The sequence below is a fragment of the Oculina patagonica genome, unplaced genomic scaffold (genome assembly GCF_052425735.1).
Source record: "Oculina patagonica isolate OP01 unplaced genomic scaffold, crgOcupat unplaced85, whole genome shotgun sequence".
In the NCBI taxonomy this organism is placed as follows: domain Eukaryota; kingdom Metazoa; phylum Cnidaria; class Anthozoa; order Scleractinia; family Oculinidae; genus Oculina; species Oculina patagonica.
The window spans coordinates 139-15,078 of record NW_027558746.1 but is presented as its reverse complement, the minus strand read 5'-3'; the positions used below and the strand labels follow the sequence as shown (position 1 = coordinate 15,078).

At 38.3% G+C, this 14,940-nt stretch overlaps 2 protein-coding genes across 2 annotated transcripts; one reads left to right on the top strand and one right to left on the bottom strand.

Annotated features, from left to right (window-relative positions):
* Positions 1 to 896: 896 nt before the first annotated feature.
* Positions 897 to 6,168, top strand: LOC144641328 (neuronal acetylcholine receptor subunit alpha-10-like; the record flags this gene model as incomplete). Its single annotated transcript, XM_078500349.1, has 5 exons — positions 897 to 1,006; positions 1,912 to 2,056; positions 2,578 to 2,839; positions 3,293 to 3,465; positions 3,752 to 6,168. Coding segments are annotated over 5 exons (1,446 nt in total), but the record flags the coding sequence as incomplete, so codon positions are not given.
* A 290-nt stretch (positions 6,169 to 6,458) lies between these two features.
* On the bottom strand, positions 6,459 to 13,658 carry LOC144641327 (neuronal acetylcholine receptor subunit alpha-10-like). The gene is made up of 8 exons (XM_078500348.1): positions 13,523 to 13,658; positions 11,546 to 11,700; positions 10,737 to 10,781; positions 9,982 to 10,091; positions 9,542 to 9,686; positions 8,742 to 8,997; positions 8,133 to 8,305; positions 6,459 to 7,540 (listed from the first exon to the last, which is right to left on the bottom strand). The coding sequence occupies exons 1-8, from the start codon at positions 13,605 to 13,607 to the stop codon at positions 6,803 to 6,805; spliced, it is 1,707 nt and encodes a 568-aa protein (XP_078356474.1). The 5' UTR covers positions 13,608 to 13,658; the 3' UTR covers positions 6,459 to 6,802.
* Between the last annotated feature and the right edge of the window lie 1,282 nt (positions 13,659 to 14,940).

Sequence of the window (14,940 nt, the reverse complement as noted above, 5' to 3'; positions counted from 1 at the left end):
CCGTCCGCCCACCCCACCCACCCCACCCTGTTTTCACTACTCGGATTCCCTCAATCCTCGTTCCTAGCTACCCCCTCCCCCTTTTACGCCTGCTACGCAGGCTATTCCTGTCACGGATATCAGACATAGTTTATAATTGATTCAGATTGATAAAAATTTTAGTCTGGTTTGTTTTCTAACCTCAAAGATAAGCTAAAGGTGTAGAAAAACCTCATACCTTATGGCGTATATACAAAGTTACCAGCATAAATCATGATTACTAGTAAAATACAAACTTAAAATTCCAAGTTTCCATTATTCACCGTCAGGTCGAGAGCTACTGAAATGCGAAACTTTGCTCTCGTCGTAGACAACGGTCTTGACCCAGTCCTTCTAGGCCTCCCAAAGATTTGAAAATTACCAAATGATTGAAATTATGTATACTGTTTATAACATTTATCAATTTTCTCGGTAGTGTGTATCCGCTTCTTGATAAAGTTCCATGGAAACTTAGAGAAACAATTCTGAAAGGAATCATAATCAAATTTCCAGGGGCGTGACTGAAGTTTAACCCTCAAAAGGCACCATTTCCAAAATCCTTCATCGATAAATAAGTGTCACTGGCCGGCCAAGAGCTTTATTCCAGATATGGGAGATTATAAAATGCATTGTGGAATTAAAAATAAAATAAAATAAATTCTGAAAAATGTGCTCTGAAAGGTACGATTAGGTACCATAAACATATGGCAAGTGCAGAGTCTGTACTTTTGAAATGGATCAAACTAAGCTACACCAAAACACTATTTCCAACCCTTAAAAGGTGCGATAGGTATCCCCGTCATATCCATAGATAATTCCCTCGGGTTATTTAAAGTCCTTTTTAAACAGAGTTAATAGGTTTACAAATCACTTTTTAGGCATGGTTTAATCCATATTTAAAGTGGAACAGCTCAAACTTTGGTGGAATAAAAGCTATCAACGTACATGCGTCAAAAGTATGGAAGCCTGACATATTCCTCTACAACAAGTGAGTCATTGATTCTATTCCTACGCGAGATAGAGAGCGAACTTACATACATGTAATAAACAGGAGTCCATTCCTAACTTGTAAACTATTGACAAACAGATAGTACAACACTGGAAAGTCCTAAAAGATGCTTTTGTTTTAATGGTCGCACACAGGTGTTTATTCAACAAACCTAAACGTTAGAAGGTACCAATTAAATGGGCCCAATTAAATATAGCTATTTATACCATGCCATAGAAAATACAGCCAATCAGAATACAGGAAAGCCGTTGTATATTCGACGGTATTCAACCCAATCTTCCCATAGTGCGCTGCGACTGTATTCTCGACGAAATTTAGTGAGCGTATTTTCTATGGCATGGTATAAAATAGTTACACAACACTTTCTCGTGGTATACTATGGAATATCCCACTTGTCACTTGTATTTTCTTGGCATACACACTCGCCTAAAGGCTCGTGTGTATACCGAGAAAATACAAGTGACTCGTGGGATATTCCATAGTATACCACTCGAAAGCGTTGCATAACTAGTATATATAAAGGCCACTACTGATTTACACATAAGACATATCTATCGTCCTTTCATAGATATCGTACAAGCGACTTTTAAGTCTCTTGTAAAAACTGAATGGCCAGGTAATTGGCTGTCTAATCCTCTAGCTTTACTCAGTAGAGGACATCTATGAGAATACAAAAATACATTCTCCAACTCTGCAACTTAACCCGTTCAGTTAGGCGCGGTGGTCTAAGGTAAACTGCATTGGAGTTCTTCACTCTCACATGACCCTCTCCACTCAGGAATACAGAATGCTGTGTAGTAACTTGTGATAGAGTAGCATCCCTACTACAATTGAAAACGTTTTTTTAACTAATGTTTTTACTTATGTCACGTCATGTTATACAGTGTAGACGATTCAGATGATGGGGCCCTCGATCGTTTCAAGACCAAAGTTCAGATAACTTCAGATGGAAAACTCAATTGGATGGCGCCAAAGATCGTGCAAAGCTCCTGTAAATTTGACGTCACTTACTTTCCCTTTGACAAGCAGGTAGATATGATAAATAAGTCAAATAGCTACGATTAGTCTCACTGTAAAGCATGGCTCATTTTGGAGATTTGAACTGATATTTACGTCCGTTTGGTCTCATATCAATACTAGCAATGTTCCAGAATGGCATCAACGTCCTAAGTCAGCGTCAGCTGGTTAATTGTTCGATGATGTTAATGACATATGTGATGTTAACTATTGTGAGCCATTTCAGTCAGCTAACAAAATCAATCAATCAATCAATCAATCAATCAATCAATCAATCAATCAATCAATCAATCATTTATTTGGCCTTTTTATGTGGATCTCAGCAAACCTTTGAGAGCTTTACGAGGAGAGCCCCTGGACAAGTTTACAATTGTAACATTATAAATATACATGGCTATGGCATGTAGGTTGAAGTATATAACATATAGTGTGTTGATTATTACATTTCATTTAGCGATACTGACTGATGTTTTCGTTTTTCTGTTTGAGAAGAAAATGACAAAATAAAAAATAATACAACTTTATTTACCCAGATCTGTCGTATGAAGTTCGGTTCGTGGACGTATGACGGCTTTCGACTGGACCTTGTTCCTGAAAGTGACAGCTGCGAAGGAGACATTAAGAAGTTTATCAGGCACGGAGAGTGGGACCTCATCAGCATGCCTTGCAGTCGTAACGAGGTCATTTACAAGTGTTGTCCCGAGCCTTATCCCGATATCACTTACACAATGGACTTGAGAAGGCGTCATATGTTTTACTTTATTAACATGATCGCTCCATGTTTTCTTATATCAGGTAAAGTGGTTCAAGTAACATAGACTACAGGAGTAATAGTCTCACCCGCACCCACCCACACCCCAAAGGAAAAATTATCTCCCGTTCAAGTTAGGAGACCTAAATAGGGATGACCTCATGGTCCTCCTTTTCAAATACCATTTGTGTTTGAATAAAGTATTATAATCTAAAAATTCACTTTGCAAATCCTGGGTGTGTCACTTTGTTTAGTTAATCACATGATTTCTCTCTGTTGTGCAATTACTACGCAAACTTCTCGGTCAATTGAACACTGATCAATATAGAAATAGAAGCGCCCTAAGGACGAGGTTGCATGGATGTGGAATCGATCAACACAACTGAGACCAAACGTCCATCCAAAATAAAAACTATGGCTATGTTTGAAGATCATTTACAAATTAGCTGAACCCAACTTAATTTAACATGGCCATATATTTTTACTTTCACTTTCAGCTCTGACCCTGCTATCGTTTTATTTACCTCCGGAGTCTGGTGAACGGCTTACACTTGTCATCACAAATCTTCTGGCGTTGACTGTTTTTATGCTACTGGTGGTGGAAATTATACCCGCTACTTCTGAGACTGTACCTTTGATCTCGGTCTACTTCTATGGCAGTGTCTTTGAGGTGAGTGATAGCCTTTCTTAAATACCGTGGCAAATATTTCTTGCTCTCTTGTCTCGTCCTAGGGTTAAAGAACCAATACACTAGAAACAATACAACCTTAACGAGCCATTTGAAATAAGTTATTGATGAACAGTGGAACCCTGATACCACCGACCAACGCTTTTATATTGCGGGAAATGAATCTCGTAAAACAAAGCCCCCGTTATAACAAATACATTTTCCCACTCCTTGGCGCTTTATTATATCGGTTTCTACAGCTGTAACACTGTCATGTTATTTCTGTCAGGTGGCCTTGGCTCTGGTTGCAACCTGCCTTGTCTTGAGGTGCTATTTTAACAACCCTTCCCATACGCCTGTTCCAAACTGGGTACGTCACATAGTGCTCGGATGGATGGCACGCCTCACCAAGGTACCCGTAAAGAAAATACTTCATGGCATTGATCCTAAAGAGTCCTTGAGAAGAGCGCAGTCAACAGATGAAAACGAAAACTTGAGCCCTGAACCTATTGTTCATAAAAAGATTCCAAATACTACACGGAATCAGATGTCAAGCTCGCAACAACTGCATTTAAAGCACACCTCGCCAAATCTGCCTGGAGATATCCAGCCACGATTGAACCTTCTACCGGCCATTCAACGTGTAAGAAACACAACCCATCGTCTGAGCATGCCTCCTGTTTACGACAACATTCAAATTGGAGGTGCCATGAATGACCTTATTACCAGCCGAGCGGCTTCAAGGATCAATCTAGCTGAGCATGACTCACAACCGGTTTTAAACAACGTCAGATCATCAGATGACGTAACTACAGGTACTGATCACGTGACCAGAACTCTGCTCGAGTCTCAGGCCGCTCTGTCAAAAGATGTTGCTGAGATGGTGCGGTATATCCAGGACCAGGAGATGGGTGATCTCATGAAAGAGGAGTGGCAACTAATCGCTGCTATCATCGACAAGTTCTTCCTTTGGATGTTTTTGATAATTTTGTGTGTTTCAACGGTTGTCATTTTTATGCAGGCTCCAAGTTATGCTTGGAGTTAACCCTTTGATAGCAGTCTCAAGATCGATGGCGACTCGTTATTTTTGCCTTACAGTACAGGCAAATATTTTTTCAAGCAGGCAGGTATAGCAAATACAACGAATGATCATTGAGGGATACCGTCTTGGTGTATCACAATATTGTTACAAATAACAACGAAAAGAAATGTGTGACAGTCAGTTTGAAGAATTAACATTTCTAGATGTGGTCTGAGATAGTCAGTTTATTCGACATTGAAAGAGAAGAAAATTCACAGGCAAAAGAATGTTGATAGGATAATCCAGATAGTTTCAAGTTAGCTTTTTGGTTCATCATGCAAAATCGTGTAAAAACACTCCAATGTTTGGTTTTTACTCAAGAAGCTAACTTTATTTTGCACACCCGTTTACAGTGTTCATGACACTAATTTAGCTATATATACAATTTTCCAACCGTAGAAAATTAGCAGCAACAACTACAACTTTTTTCCAAAACTTTTCATACAAATTGAATAACTCTTAAGCTACAAATTGGATACTGGGACAGTCTGTTTAGCTATATATTTACACTCATGTTTTGCTTCGCACGTATACATATTAACAGTATTATATCTATATCATAATGCTTAAAGTAACCCTTGAGTACTCTTGATGTGTTTATAGTCGATAGAGATTTCCCGTACAACATTTACAAAACTGTTTCCAACAACTTGAGGCAACGTTTTGGAAAGGCTTGGTTTAGGTACAATAGCTAGCGTTTTGAATTTGAAGCCTGTGTCGTTTTGTCTGTATAAAAACTGTTTTACATAAGTCACCAACTTTTAATAAAATTAATATTAATTAAACCCCATGGGCTGATTTTGTTTGAGAATAAAGCAAGATAGTTTTGATATATCACAAAAACCCATTTCAAATAATAAAAAAATCAAATCGAATTTTATTTATACACGCTGCACCAAGGGGTACAAGAGTTCTTTTCAAAGGTGTACGTGTTTTTTAACTACTCTAGCTTATGAATACTTCTGAAAACGTATCTGTTCAATAGGCATTTTACAATCTCTAGTTATTCTTTTTCTGTTAAATTTTCTTCCACGTTCAATTTCAAATTAGGTCAGATTAGGTTAGATTAGCTATTTTAACATTAATATCATAGGTGATAAATTACTCCTTAATTTTGGCGCGAAATTTTAGCGCTAATTTATAATTTCACATGTGAAATTATAAAATTGCCATGTCAACGTAGTTAGCGGCAAGATGGCGTCCGTAATAAAATATGTTTTAAAGCTTAAACTTTGTACATTTTCGCTTGAATTTCATCTTAGCCAGCTAGCCTTGGCCATGTTATAAAACTTCTGATAATATTTTATATTTCAAAACGTCAAAACGACTTCTAGACTTAAGCCAAATGGCATCGAGCAGATTTTTGGGCGACGGGCACCGTTTGCAGTCCATTCAAGACGAACTACGGTCATTCTGTGAAAAATAATTGACAGTTGATTCATCTTTGAAACTTTTTGTCAACAGCAAAAAGGAATCTCTAAAAGGTTTTCTTCAAAGACTAAACAAATTGCGAACTTGAGCAAAATGTATGCTTTCAACTTTTCAAAGCTCGGAGTTCGCGATGCAATAAACCAGTCAAAAAACCTACGATTGCAAGCGTAATTTGTCACCTATGATATTAAAATGTAATCAAATGGTATACTCGAGAAATAAGGAAATAATTTCACTTGCATTTTGTCAAAATGTTAATAATTTCCCTCGCCTAAAGGCTCGGGAAATTATTAGCATTTTGACAAAACGCGCGTGAAATTATTTCCTAATTTCACTCGTCACCATTTGATTACCCATACTAATTAATTAGTGTTATTATAAATAATTTATTTATCTTATTTTTTATTGTGCTAGTTTTTTTCATTTTGTTCCGCTGTGTAACACGCATGTATATTTCCTGTAAAGCGCTATTGGGCACGTGTGGAAATAGCGCAATATTAATAAAACTGTTATTACTTTTATTATAAATAATAATCATTATACGGCATTTGTATACTTCTGTACTTACTACAATAGAGCCAGCTCATTTGATTACGGACTCAGTGAAAGCAGCGTTCAGTGTTTGACTTTATAAAGGAGCTGATATCACAGATTGCTTAGCTTTTTTCCAGTTCGTATCTGTCTCAGTTGTCCTTATCTAAACCATCATTCTTCCATTTTGGTTGACAATAGCAGCTCTACCTCCTTTGCTGTTGTTTTTTAGTCAAATAACTTGACCGATGCTAAGCACAATACAAAACTGCAATAGCATGAGCTATATATACATTTTTAACCCTTGGAGAAATAGAATATTGTCAAAGTCGATAAGAAAAACATGATGAAGAAGGCTATTCGGAAAACCCGGTCAAAGATGGCAGCCACCATATTCCACTCATCCTTTTTCTCTTGCAATTGTTCGTTCTCTGTCACAACGTTGGACAGAATTTGAACATGTTCCAATAACTTTTCCTGCATTTTCAATAACTCCTCCATGCGCCTATCATCATACGTGGCAGGTCTGGTCTCATCATCTGCGCCTGACTCGGAGTTAAGCCGCTGGTCATCATCCTCGTTGCTGCACAAGCTCACGTGACTGGATGCTATGCACCAGTCCTCCACTTGAGTGACGGTCAGTTTTGGGAGAGACCCCAGGCCCCCTTGTTGTGTAAAATTTGGGCCTGATTTATAGTTGCCATTCATGAGGTTTGAATGAGAGAGCTGTTTCACGAGGGATTGAACACCGTTGCGAGGGACAAACAAAGCATCAACTGAAGTAGCACCCTGTACAAAATTGGGTTTATCATTGCGTCTGTGCTCGGTTGTTTCATTTCTCTGGGAGGCAGCTGTGTGTTCCTGCTGTTGTGTGCCGAAGGTGGACCGTTTTCGTTTCTTAGGAATTTTGAATCGCAACATTTGCGCCATCCATTTGAAGACAACATGTCGGATCCATGCTGGCATGTCAGAAGATGCAGGGTCGTGAAAATGACATTTGAGTATGAAGCACGTGGCAAGCAGAGCCAGTGAAACCTAGAAGAAGAAATTGAAAGACTTTATTTACACTACGATAACTCTTAAAATGCTAAATGTGAAACAAGGCAAACTTTTAAACTTTCTATTCAACATAAAATAAATCGAACAATTCAGTTTCTAACCAAGCACTGGCAAAGATTGCGCATTGCCTCTCGTCACAGAAAGATAAATTGGCACCGCTGAACTGATGCGGTAGCCTGACAAAATGTAAGAAGGGAGAGGGAGAGAATGGCGTAGTGTTCTACTGAGGAGGGAGTAGCAATATATTTGCTGTCATTTCATGCAACAGATACCAGAGTTTCTACTGGTGCGACGGTAAAACACTTCTGATCCTTAGATGGTAACAGACTACTCCCAAATTAAACACGTACGTTTCTTAACGAGTTCACCTTTTGTTAATGAAATTGATTGATCGATTGATTGATTGATTAAAACTCGCTGGAGTATTCAATTTTTTTAATTTTTAAGATTCTGGAATGTAATGTAGCGTGTTTACACTTCTTCATGTCACCCAGCAAATGGAAAAACCAATTCTCAAAATTTAAGGTGGCTCTGAAACCCTTCATGCAGTAGAGTTTGACGGACATACCTCGAAAATTGTGCCACTGAAGTAAATGGATATAACTGGTATAACCTCAGAGGTCGATGGCATGATTTCGGCGACAAGTAGCATGAATACAGTCATGGCCAGCAGGTTAGTTATCACCAGTGTGATGCGTTCGCCAGACTCAGGGGGGAGGTAAAAGGCTGTCACTGTTAAAACTAAAATCAAGAAATTGAATCACAGAAATGCATGGTCTCGGCGTTACTGAAATTAAAATTCTACTTAACGTATTAACTTGACAAACAGTCTTGAGCTCGCCGCCAAAATGGTCCATGTTGCACTCCAAAAGCTTCATTTATTACGTATATGGCTTTGGCCATACGTAATTGAATGCTAATAATCTACTTCTTCTATTCTATTCTCGCTAACAAATAAGAAGTAACTAATAACTGCCATTTGAATTGGAGAAACACCCTTTCAAAGAGGATACTCCCAGGTCTCCTAATATTCCCGTTAGTGATAGAAAGCGAGCAGAATTTCTTGCCATTCTTCTTTTTTAGCTAGCTAGAGTGAAATCAGACTTTCTGATAAAAAATCGCAATTCTGGGTGATTTCTGGTGGGATCGCCGATGTTGTTATTTAAGCCCCACTCACGTGTGATTAGGAGACATGGTATGATCAAGTTGATGTAATAAAACAACGCCAGTCGCTGGATTTGTAAAGTAAATGTCACATCAGGGTAAGGCTCTGGGCAGCACACATAGTGGATTACGTTCCTCTTGGATGGAAATGCAATCAGCTGCCATTCGCCGTTACTGACAAACTTTTTCGTGTCTGCAAATGGTGCCTCTGGGACCATGTCTAGACGAAAACCATCGTATGTCCAGGAACCGAACTTCAGATCACATGCCTGTTAATAAAGGGAGAAATCAGAAATGGGAGGGAGAATATCAAGAAATGATAGGGACGCGATGAGTATCTATTGATTAACACAAGTCAGGGGGGTAAGAAACAGCAACCTGGGTCCTCTTTTCAAGTTCCCAGGTGGAACCCAAGAAAGGTACCCTCCGGGAGACTATTCGTAAAAGATTATTAGACAGTCTTATTAGCGAGCGCCGAGCGAAGCGAGCCCGCGAGTGGAAGAAACGCGGCTCGCTTCGTTTGCCGAAACTCGCGCCTTCTGCGGTCGCGTCGTTGCCCTCGAAGCGCTTACGTTGCCCCGAAGAGAGAGCCTGCTCGCAGGCTAACTTTCAAAACGTACTCTAAAGGGACCATAATAAAGAAACTGTGAAAATTTGAAAAGGAAAACCCTATAATTGTTACCAAACATGATTTCTAATATATTTCAAAAGGTATGACGAACATCCTCTTCCCCGGGGGTTGTCTTAATTCTTTTGTTGCCACTCGTTATTGATAAGATATTTTTGCAATATATATTTGAAAGAGTTTTCCACCTGTGTATCAAAAGGAAAGTACTTGACATCCATCTTACAAGAGCTGTAGAGAATTACTGGGGTGAGCCACTTGTTCCAGCCGGAAGAGTTGATAACTATCTGTGTATTAAATTGATCCATCCCTCCTTCGCGTTCATGGTCAGCGCTAAAACAAGAAAATTATTCTTGCAGGATCTGAATTTGTTTGTTTAGTGTTATTTAGTAGGCCCAATATTAGGTGACTGCTAAAGGAGAAAGTACACTATCTCACAAAATTAATCGGATCAGGAAGTCTCTGACTCAGAAGTTGCAGAGATAAAGTTAAACCTTTAATGTTTGATTACAACGTCAAAGTGCTTTATTGCATAATGAATTGACAGAGAAGCTGTTTGAAAAATTTCTAAGATTAGAAAATGTTCAGGTTAATCATAAAAAATCATATGGAAGGACTGAAAACTTACTTATTGTATAGGTAAATATCAGGGGTCCAGACCGTTGATGCTTCAACATTAATGGACTTAATTCCTCCAAAGTCCGATTCATTCCATACAAGAAAAGGATTATTCCAAACCTAAAAAATCGGAAAAAAATTAGATATATACGACAACAAGCTATTTTTGATATAATAAATATCTGCTTGGTGGAAAGCCCTTATGGCCCTTATCTCCCAAAGGAGAGCTAGGGAAAACAAGAAGACGTGGCGCGTCGTGACGCTGAGTTGTAATATATCGAAAGCAACCTATTCCTTGTCCTTTTTACTGACGTTGAAAAACGACAACTTGACTGGCAAGCTGAAAACAAGCCCTGTTCTCTCAGTCAGAGTTTGCAACCGATTCGTTAGGCGATGTTATGTCACGGTGTCGTTTGCCAGGCAACACTGGAGAATACATCACTTGACCCTCTGTTTTCAAAAAGCGACAGGACGAACAGTCATGTCACTAGTTCGATTGATTTTCTTTTGTCATGAGTTGATGTTCTTTAATCGTGATTTAATTGTCTTTTTCCGTGAGTTGATATTCTCTTGCTGGGTTTATTTTATATTGTTGCGAGTTTATTTTTTTCTGCCTCAAGAAAATGTGTCGTGCCGTAAGATATCTACGTTGAATCTATGAGCCACTGTACTTAAAATACTTTAGCCTCTTATCCAGTAAAAAATAAATAACCGGGAAGCTGCATTAAATTACACTAGCGCCTAATTTAAAACTTGGATTCTCACCTGTCTCACCCATATACTGGTCTGCAAAAGTTGGTTCTTTTCGTCCTGTAGAAATCGAATTGTGCAAGTATGAGGTTTAGCACTCGAGCAGTACAGTCCAATAAGCGAAATAAAACGAAAGACGGGAAACATTAAAGACTTCGGTGACTTTTACGGAAAAAAGTCATTTAGCTACGAGCACTGATCGTAAACCTCCAGTCCGTTTATTACCAACTTTCAACTTGCAACCATGGTTTCTCCACTTAAAAAAAAATAAACCTGACGACGGCTTGTATTTGGCCAGCTGCAATATCGTAAATAATTAAATTAAGCGTTGATCAGCGTTGCAGTAGTCTTAGCAGGACAATTTATTTAGTTCCATTTATAAAAGCTATTGAAACTCGCGAATGAACAATATGATGATGCATTTGATGGAAGAGCTGTTTTCACAGTATCCAAATTTGAAATATTATCATGCACCACCAGGCTTAATGGTTAGTGAGCCGGACTTCGGATCGAGCGGTCCGGGTTCGAGCCCTGGCTGGGGTCACTGTGTTGTGTTCTTGGGCAAAACACTTTACTCTCATAGTGCCTCTCTCCACCTAGGTGCATAAATGGGTACCGGCGACATAATGCTGGGGGGATACCCTGCGATGGACTAGCATCCCATTCAGGGGGGAGTAGAAATATTCCTAGCACAGAAACCGGGATAAGCTCCGGCAGTATGGGCCGCATGGCTCGAGGCTTCCCTTTATATTTTACACCATACGCAAGATAGTTTAATAAATTATTCCAAAGTTTATTTCAATAATCTATCACGAATATCTTACCACATCAATTATCTGGTGAAGAGAAATTCCAAACGTGACTGTTACCACGTGTGATTTGTTCAACACTGGACGCAGGCGAGGGTTGTAGTTTGTAAACAAGTAATTGAGCAAGCGTTGTTCGTCGTCGTCCATTTCAATAAGTGATACATTTCTTCCTGTAATCATTCAAATACACTTATAATATACGAGTTGGACATCAGACGTATCACATTGAAGCCAATAGTCCATGTAGAACGGACGCCCTCATTGGCTAATAGCATGGCCTAAAAACTATTAAATGTTCAAGCAAGCAACCGTCTTCAATACCCTACCGGTATACGTTGGATCAATAGTGATCTAATCGCTACATGTTTGGGGTATTCGCTAAAAGAAATAGCTTTCTTCTGTGTTGACTGACTGAAATACTACGCGCGCTTTGATTGGTCGAAAACATTTGGACCATTGTACCAGTGAACCCTCGCTTCTTTCCCGCTGTCCGATATGGCAGCACTGCGCTTGACTAGCGTAAGAACGAAAAATTTTTTAACTATAGTTTAACGTCATATTTTGGTCTATCAGATAATTAAAATAGAAGATCTGATTCTCATAAACGATAATGATACGGGTAGACTCACTGAAATAAATTTTCCGCCCACCGCAGCTAGAGCGAAGGAACTTGTGGAAAACACCGAAATTGCAGAAGCAACAAAAATATTCTTACTCTCCAAAATGCGTATTTTGGAGAGTAGCAATATCTCCATGCCCCTCCACCGCTGAGGTCGATTTTGTCGACCTGCCGCCATTTTGTTTGTGGTTTGAACGGCCGCGCATAACAAGAAAAGCCAAAATCGCACTTTGGAGTAATTTGCTCTACTCGTACATCGATAGTAGAGAGAAATTACCGAAGATTACGATGGTGGAAATTCTGTGGCGATTTGACTAATTTCATGGACGATATTTCGCTTCGAGTGAGATGCTGTCGAAAATAGTTTCCAGCCTTGGGAATATTTTAGAACTGATCATGAACGTACACGTGTTCAAAATTTCGCACAGCAATTACTCGTCTAAATCACTTTAAATTGGCTCGAGGAGTTGGCAAACAAGAAAGAACACGACACAGCAACAGTGTAAGTCAATTATATTCATAAAACGTTCGAATTTTTATATCGTAAAACAAAATTATTTCATTCCAATACTTATAAATTGAGTGTTAGAGTACTATGGCTTTCATCGTTAGCTTGGGCTGCCTGTGAATGAACAAACGAAAATTTTTCGAACAATTTCGTGATGACATTCAAAGTTCCTGACGTCGACTTTGAATATTAAACAAATTATTACTGACTGTATGTCTTTGATTTGGCAAAATAGTTTCTTTCCAAAATAGTTCTTTTGAAATCTTTAAACAGCTACAGCTCAGAAAACGCTAAACTTTAGACTGGATATATTACTTGAGTTAGAAATCTCAGACATCACCTATGTAAATCTCTACGCTGTCAACTGTACATGTCTATAGCATTTTTAACATTACCAATACTTTTCCCTTGGTTTAATTATACTTCGGGCTAAAACCCGAGACAGAAAGTCGAGTCTTTTGTTAATTTTACAGCGCATTTACATGCATAGAGCTTTCTTCCTTTGTGATCTCATTATAAAATTTTATTTTATTTTTTAAATTATTCTATTTTCTTTTCTGATATTATTCAATTGATTTTTTCTGATTTTTATTATTTTTTATTATTTTAATTCTTAATTATAGAATGTTTTAATTATAGAACTTTTTAGCGTTAAAAGTGCATGCCAGGCCGTTATGCTGAGATGATTTTACATATCGGATTCGTTTCTTATCCTACACGTGATCTTGTAGGCATTCTTGTTTGAAAATGCTGAAACTGAATACTATTTTTATAGGCATTTGCCAGCTTTGCAGTTGACGGTCGTTTCGGAACTGAAAGACTCAGCATGTATTTGTTTCTAACGTATTTCCAATTACTGACTTACCTTGTTTTAAAGAACCTCCCGTAGCAAAAAACAGTGCAAGAAAAACTATTTGAATAACTATACGTTCCCTGAAAGAAAACCACATCTTCTTGCTGCTTTGTTTAAAGGTCCTCCAGCTTCAACACTGTTCACTATTTATGCCTAAGAAAATAAAAATGAATTATCAGTTGTTTTTATATAGCAGCATGAAAAGAGATGACCAATTAAAGACTTGAGTGCCCAATGAGAGTTATTCAGTTTACTGACGTTTCAAAATCATTGAACATCACTTCCTCAATAAAATTTTATTGCAGCGAGACTTGAAAAGGTAAAGATATATCTAACGATAGCTGGGAGCATTAATATTTCTATTGAAAAGGGAGATATGGGTCACGTTGAGTAAAAAGCAATTGCAATACGCTCAAGGCGACGTTGAAATCGCGACTTCACCAGAAAACGTTCCGGCTCTTTGTAAATTAGTAATGCGCTATAGCAGTAAACTTAAGCCTAACTGGCTATACTCTTTATTCACTGAGAGCCGTTAATTATTTATCAGTGAATACGGATTTTATTTAACCGTCTAAACAAAATACACCTGCCCCTTAATCAAGTGGGATTTTGAATATTGGTTTTATGTTAAGTTAACGTTTTCGTTAATTGGTTCTTAAAGAACACAGCATACGTAAAACAATTTAACAAATAAGCTGGGTTTTTGGATGCATGATCATAAAGTTTTGATATTTTATGGAAACCGAAAAGCCAACCTGATTGTCCAACGAAATATCTTTATTAAATAATTTTGGTAAACGAATGTTAATTTTTCACAGCAGAAGGGAAATCGAAGAGTATGATATACCGCGGTAGAAAGTTTATTTATTCAATTCAGTAGCATTGTTAGGGAAGCTTTACAATAGCAAATTAAAATGACATAAACCGTCGTAATGACGTCATATCGCGGCCTCCTTCGCATTATCCCAAGTTCACCCCAAGCACTTTCTTTACTTATAGCATCCGCTCATTAGGGAGTGTTCTTTCCTCAGTCAGATATTGAAAATTGGTTAATGGCTCCTCAAAGAGGGTATTGTGAAAATATACTTCAGGGCCCAGTTGTCAAAGGGTGAATAACGCTTTCCACCGGATAAATCACTGTCCAGTGGATAAGTGTTGGCAAACTACACTATCCACTGGCAGTGATTCATCCGGTGGATAGCGTTGCCCATGCTTTGAACAACCGAGGACAGTGCTTTAAAACGTTCTTAAGTTTGTAATTTAGCTGTGATTGCTTCTGCTAGAAGCCGTTCGAGGAAAGGTCATCAATTCAGATGCAAAATAAACACAGCAACAATAAATCAGTTTTGGCTTAGTTTATGTTTATCTTGTTTTGAACTATATATTAATGACGAACTCCCATCAAGCACCTGCTGGCCTTTTAAACTGTC

Bases quoted from the DNA above. Each gene is read 5' to 3' on its own strand.
- LOC144641327 (XM_078500348.1), bottom strand. From the start codon at position 13,607: ATGTGGTTTTCTTTCAGGGAACGTATAGTTATTCAAATAGTTTTTCTT. The intron at 11,701-13,522 runs GTAAGTCAGTAA...GAATGATTACAG, and splicing joins GGGAGGTTCTTTAAAACAAG to GAAGAAATGTATCACTTATT. The intron at 9,687-9,981 runs GTAAGTTTTCAG...TTCTTGTTTTAG, and splicing joins GATATTTACCTATACAATAA to CGCTGACCATGAACGCGAAG.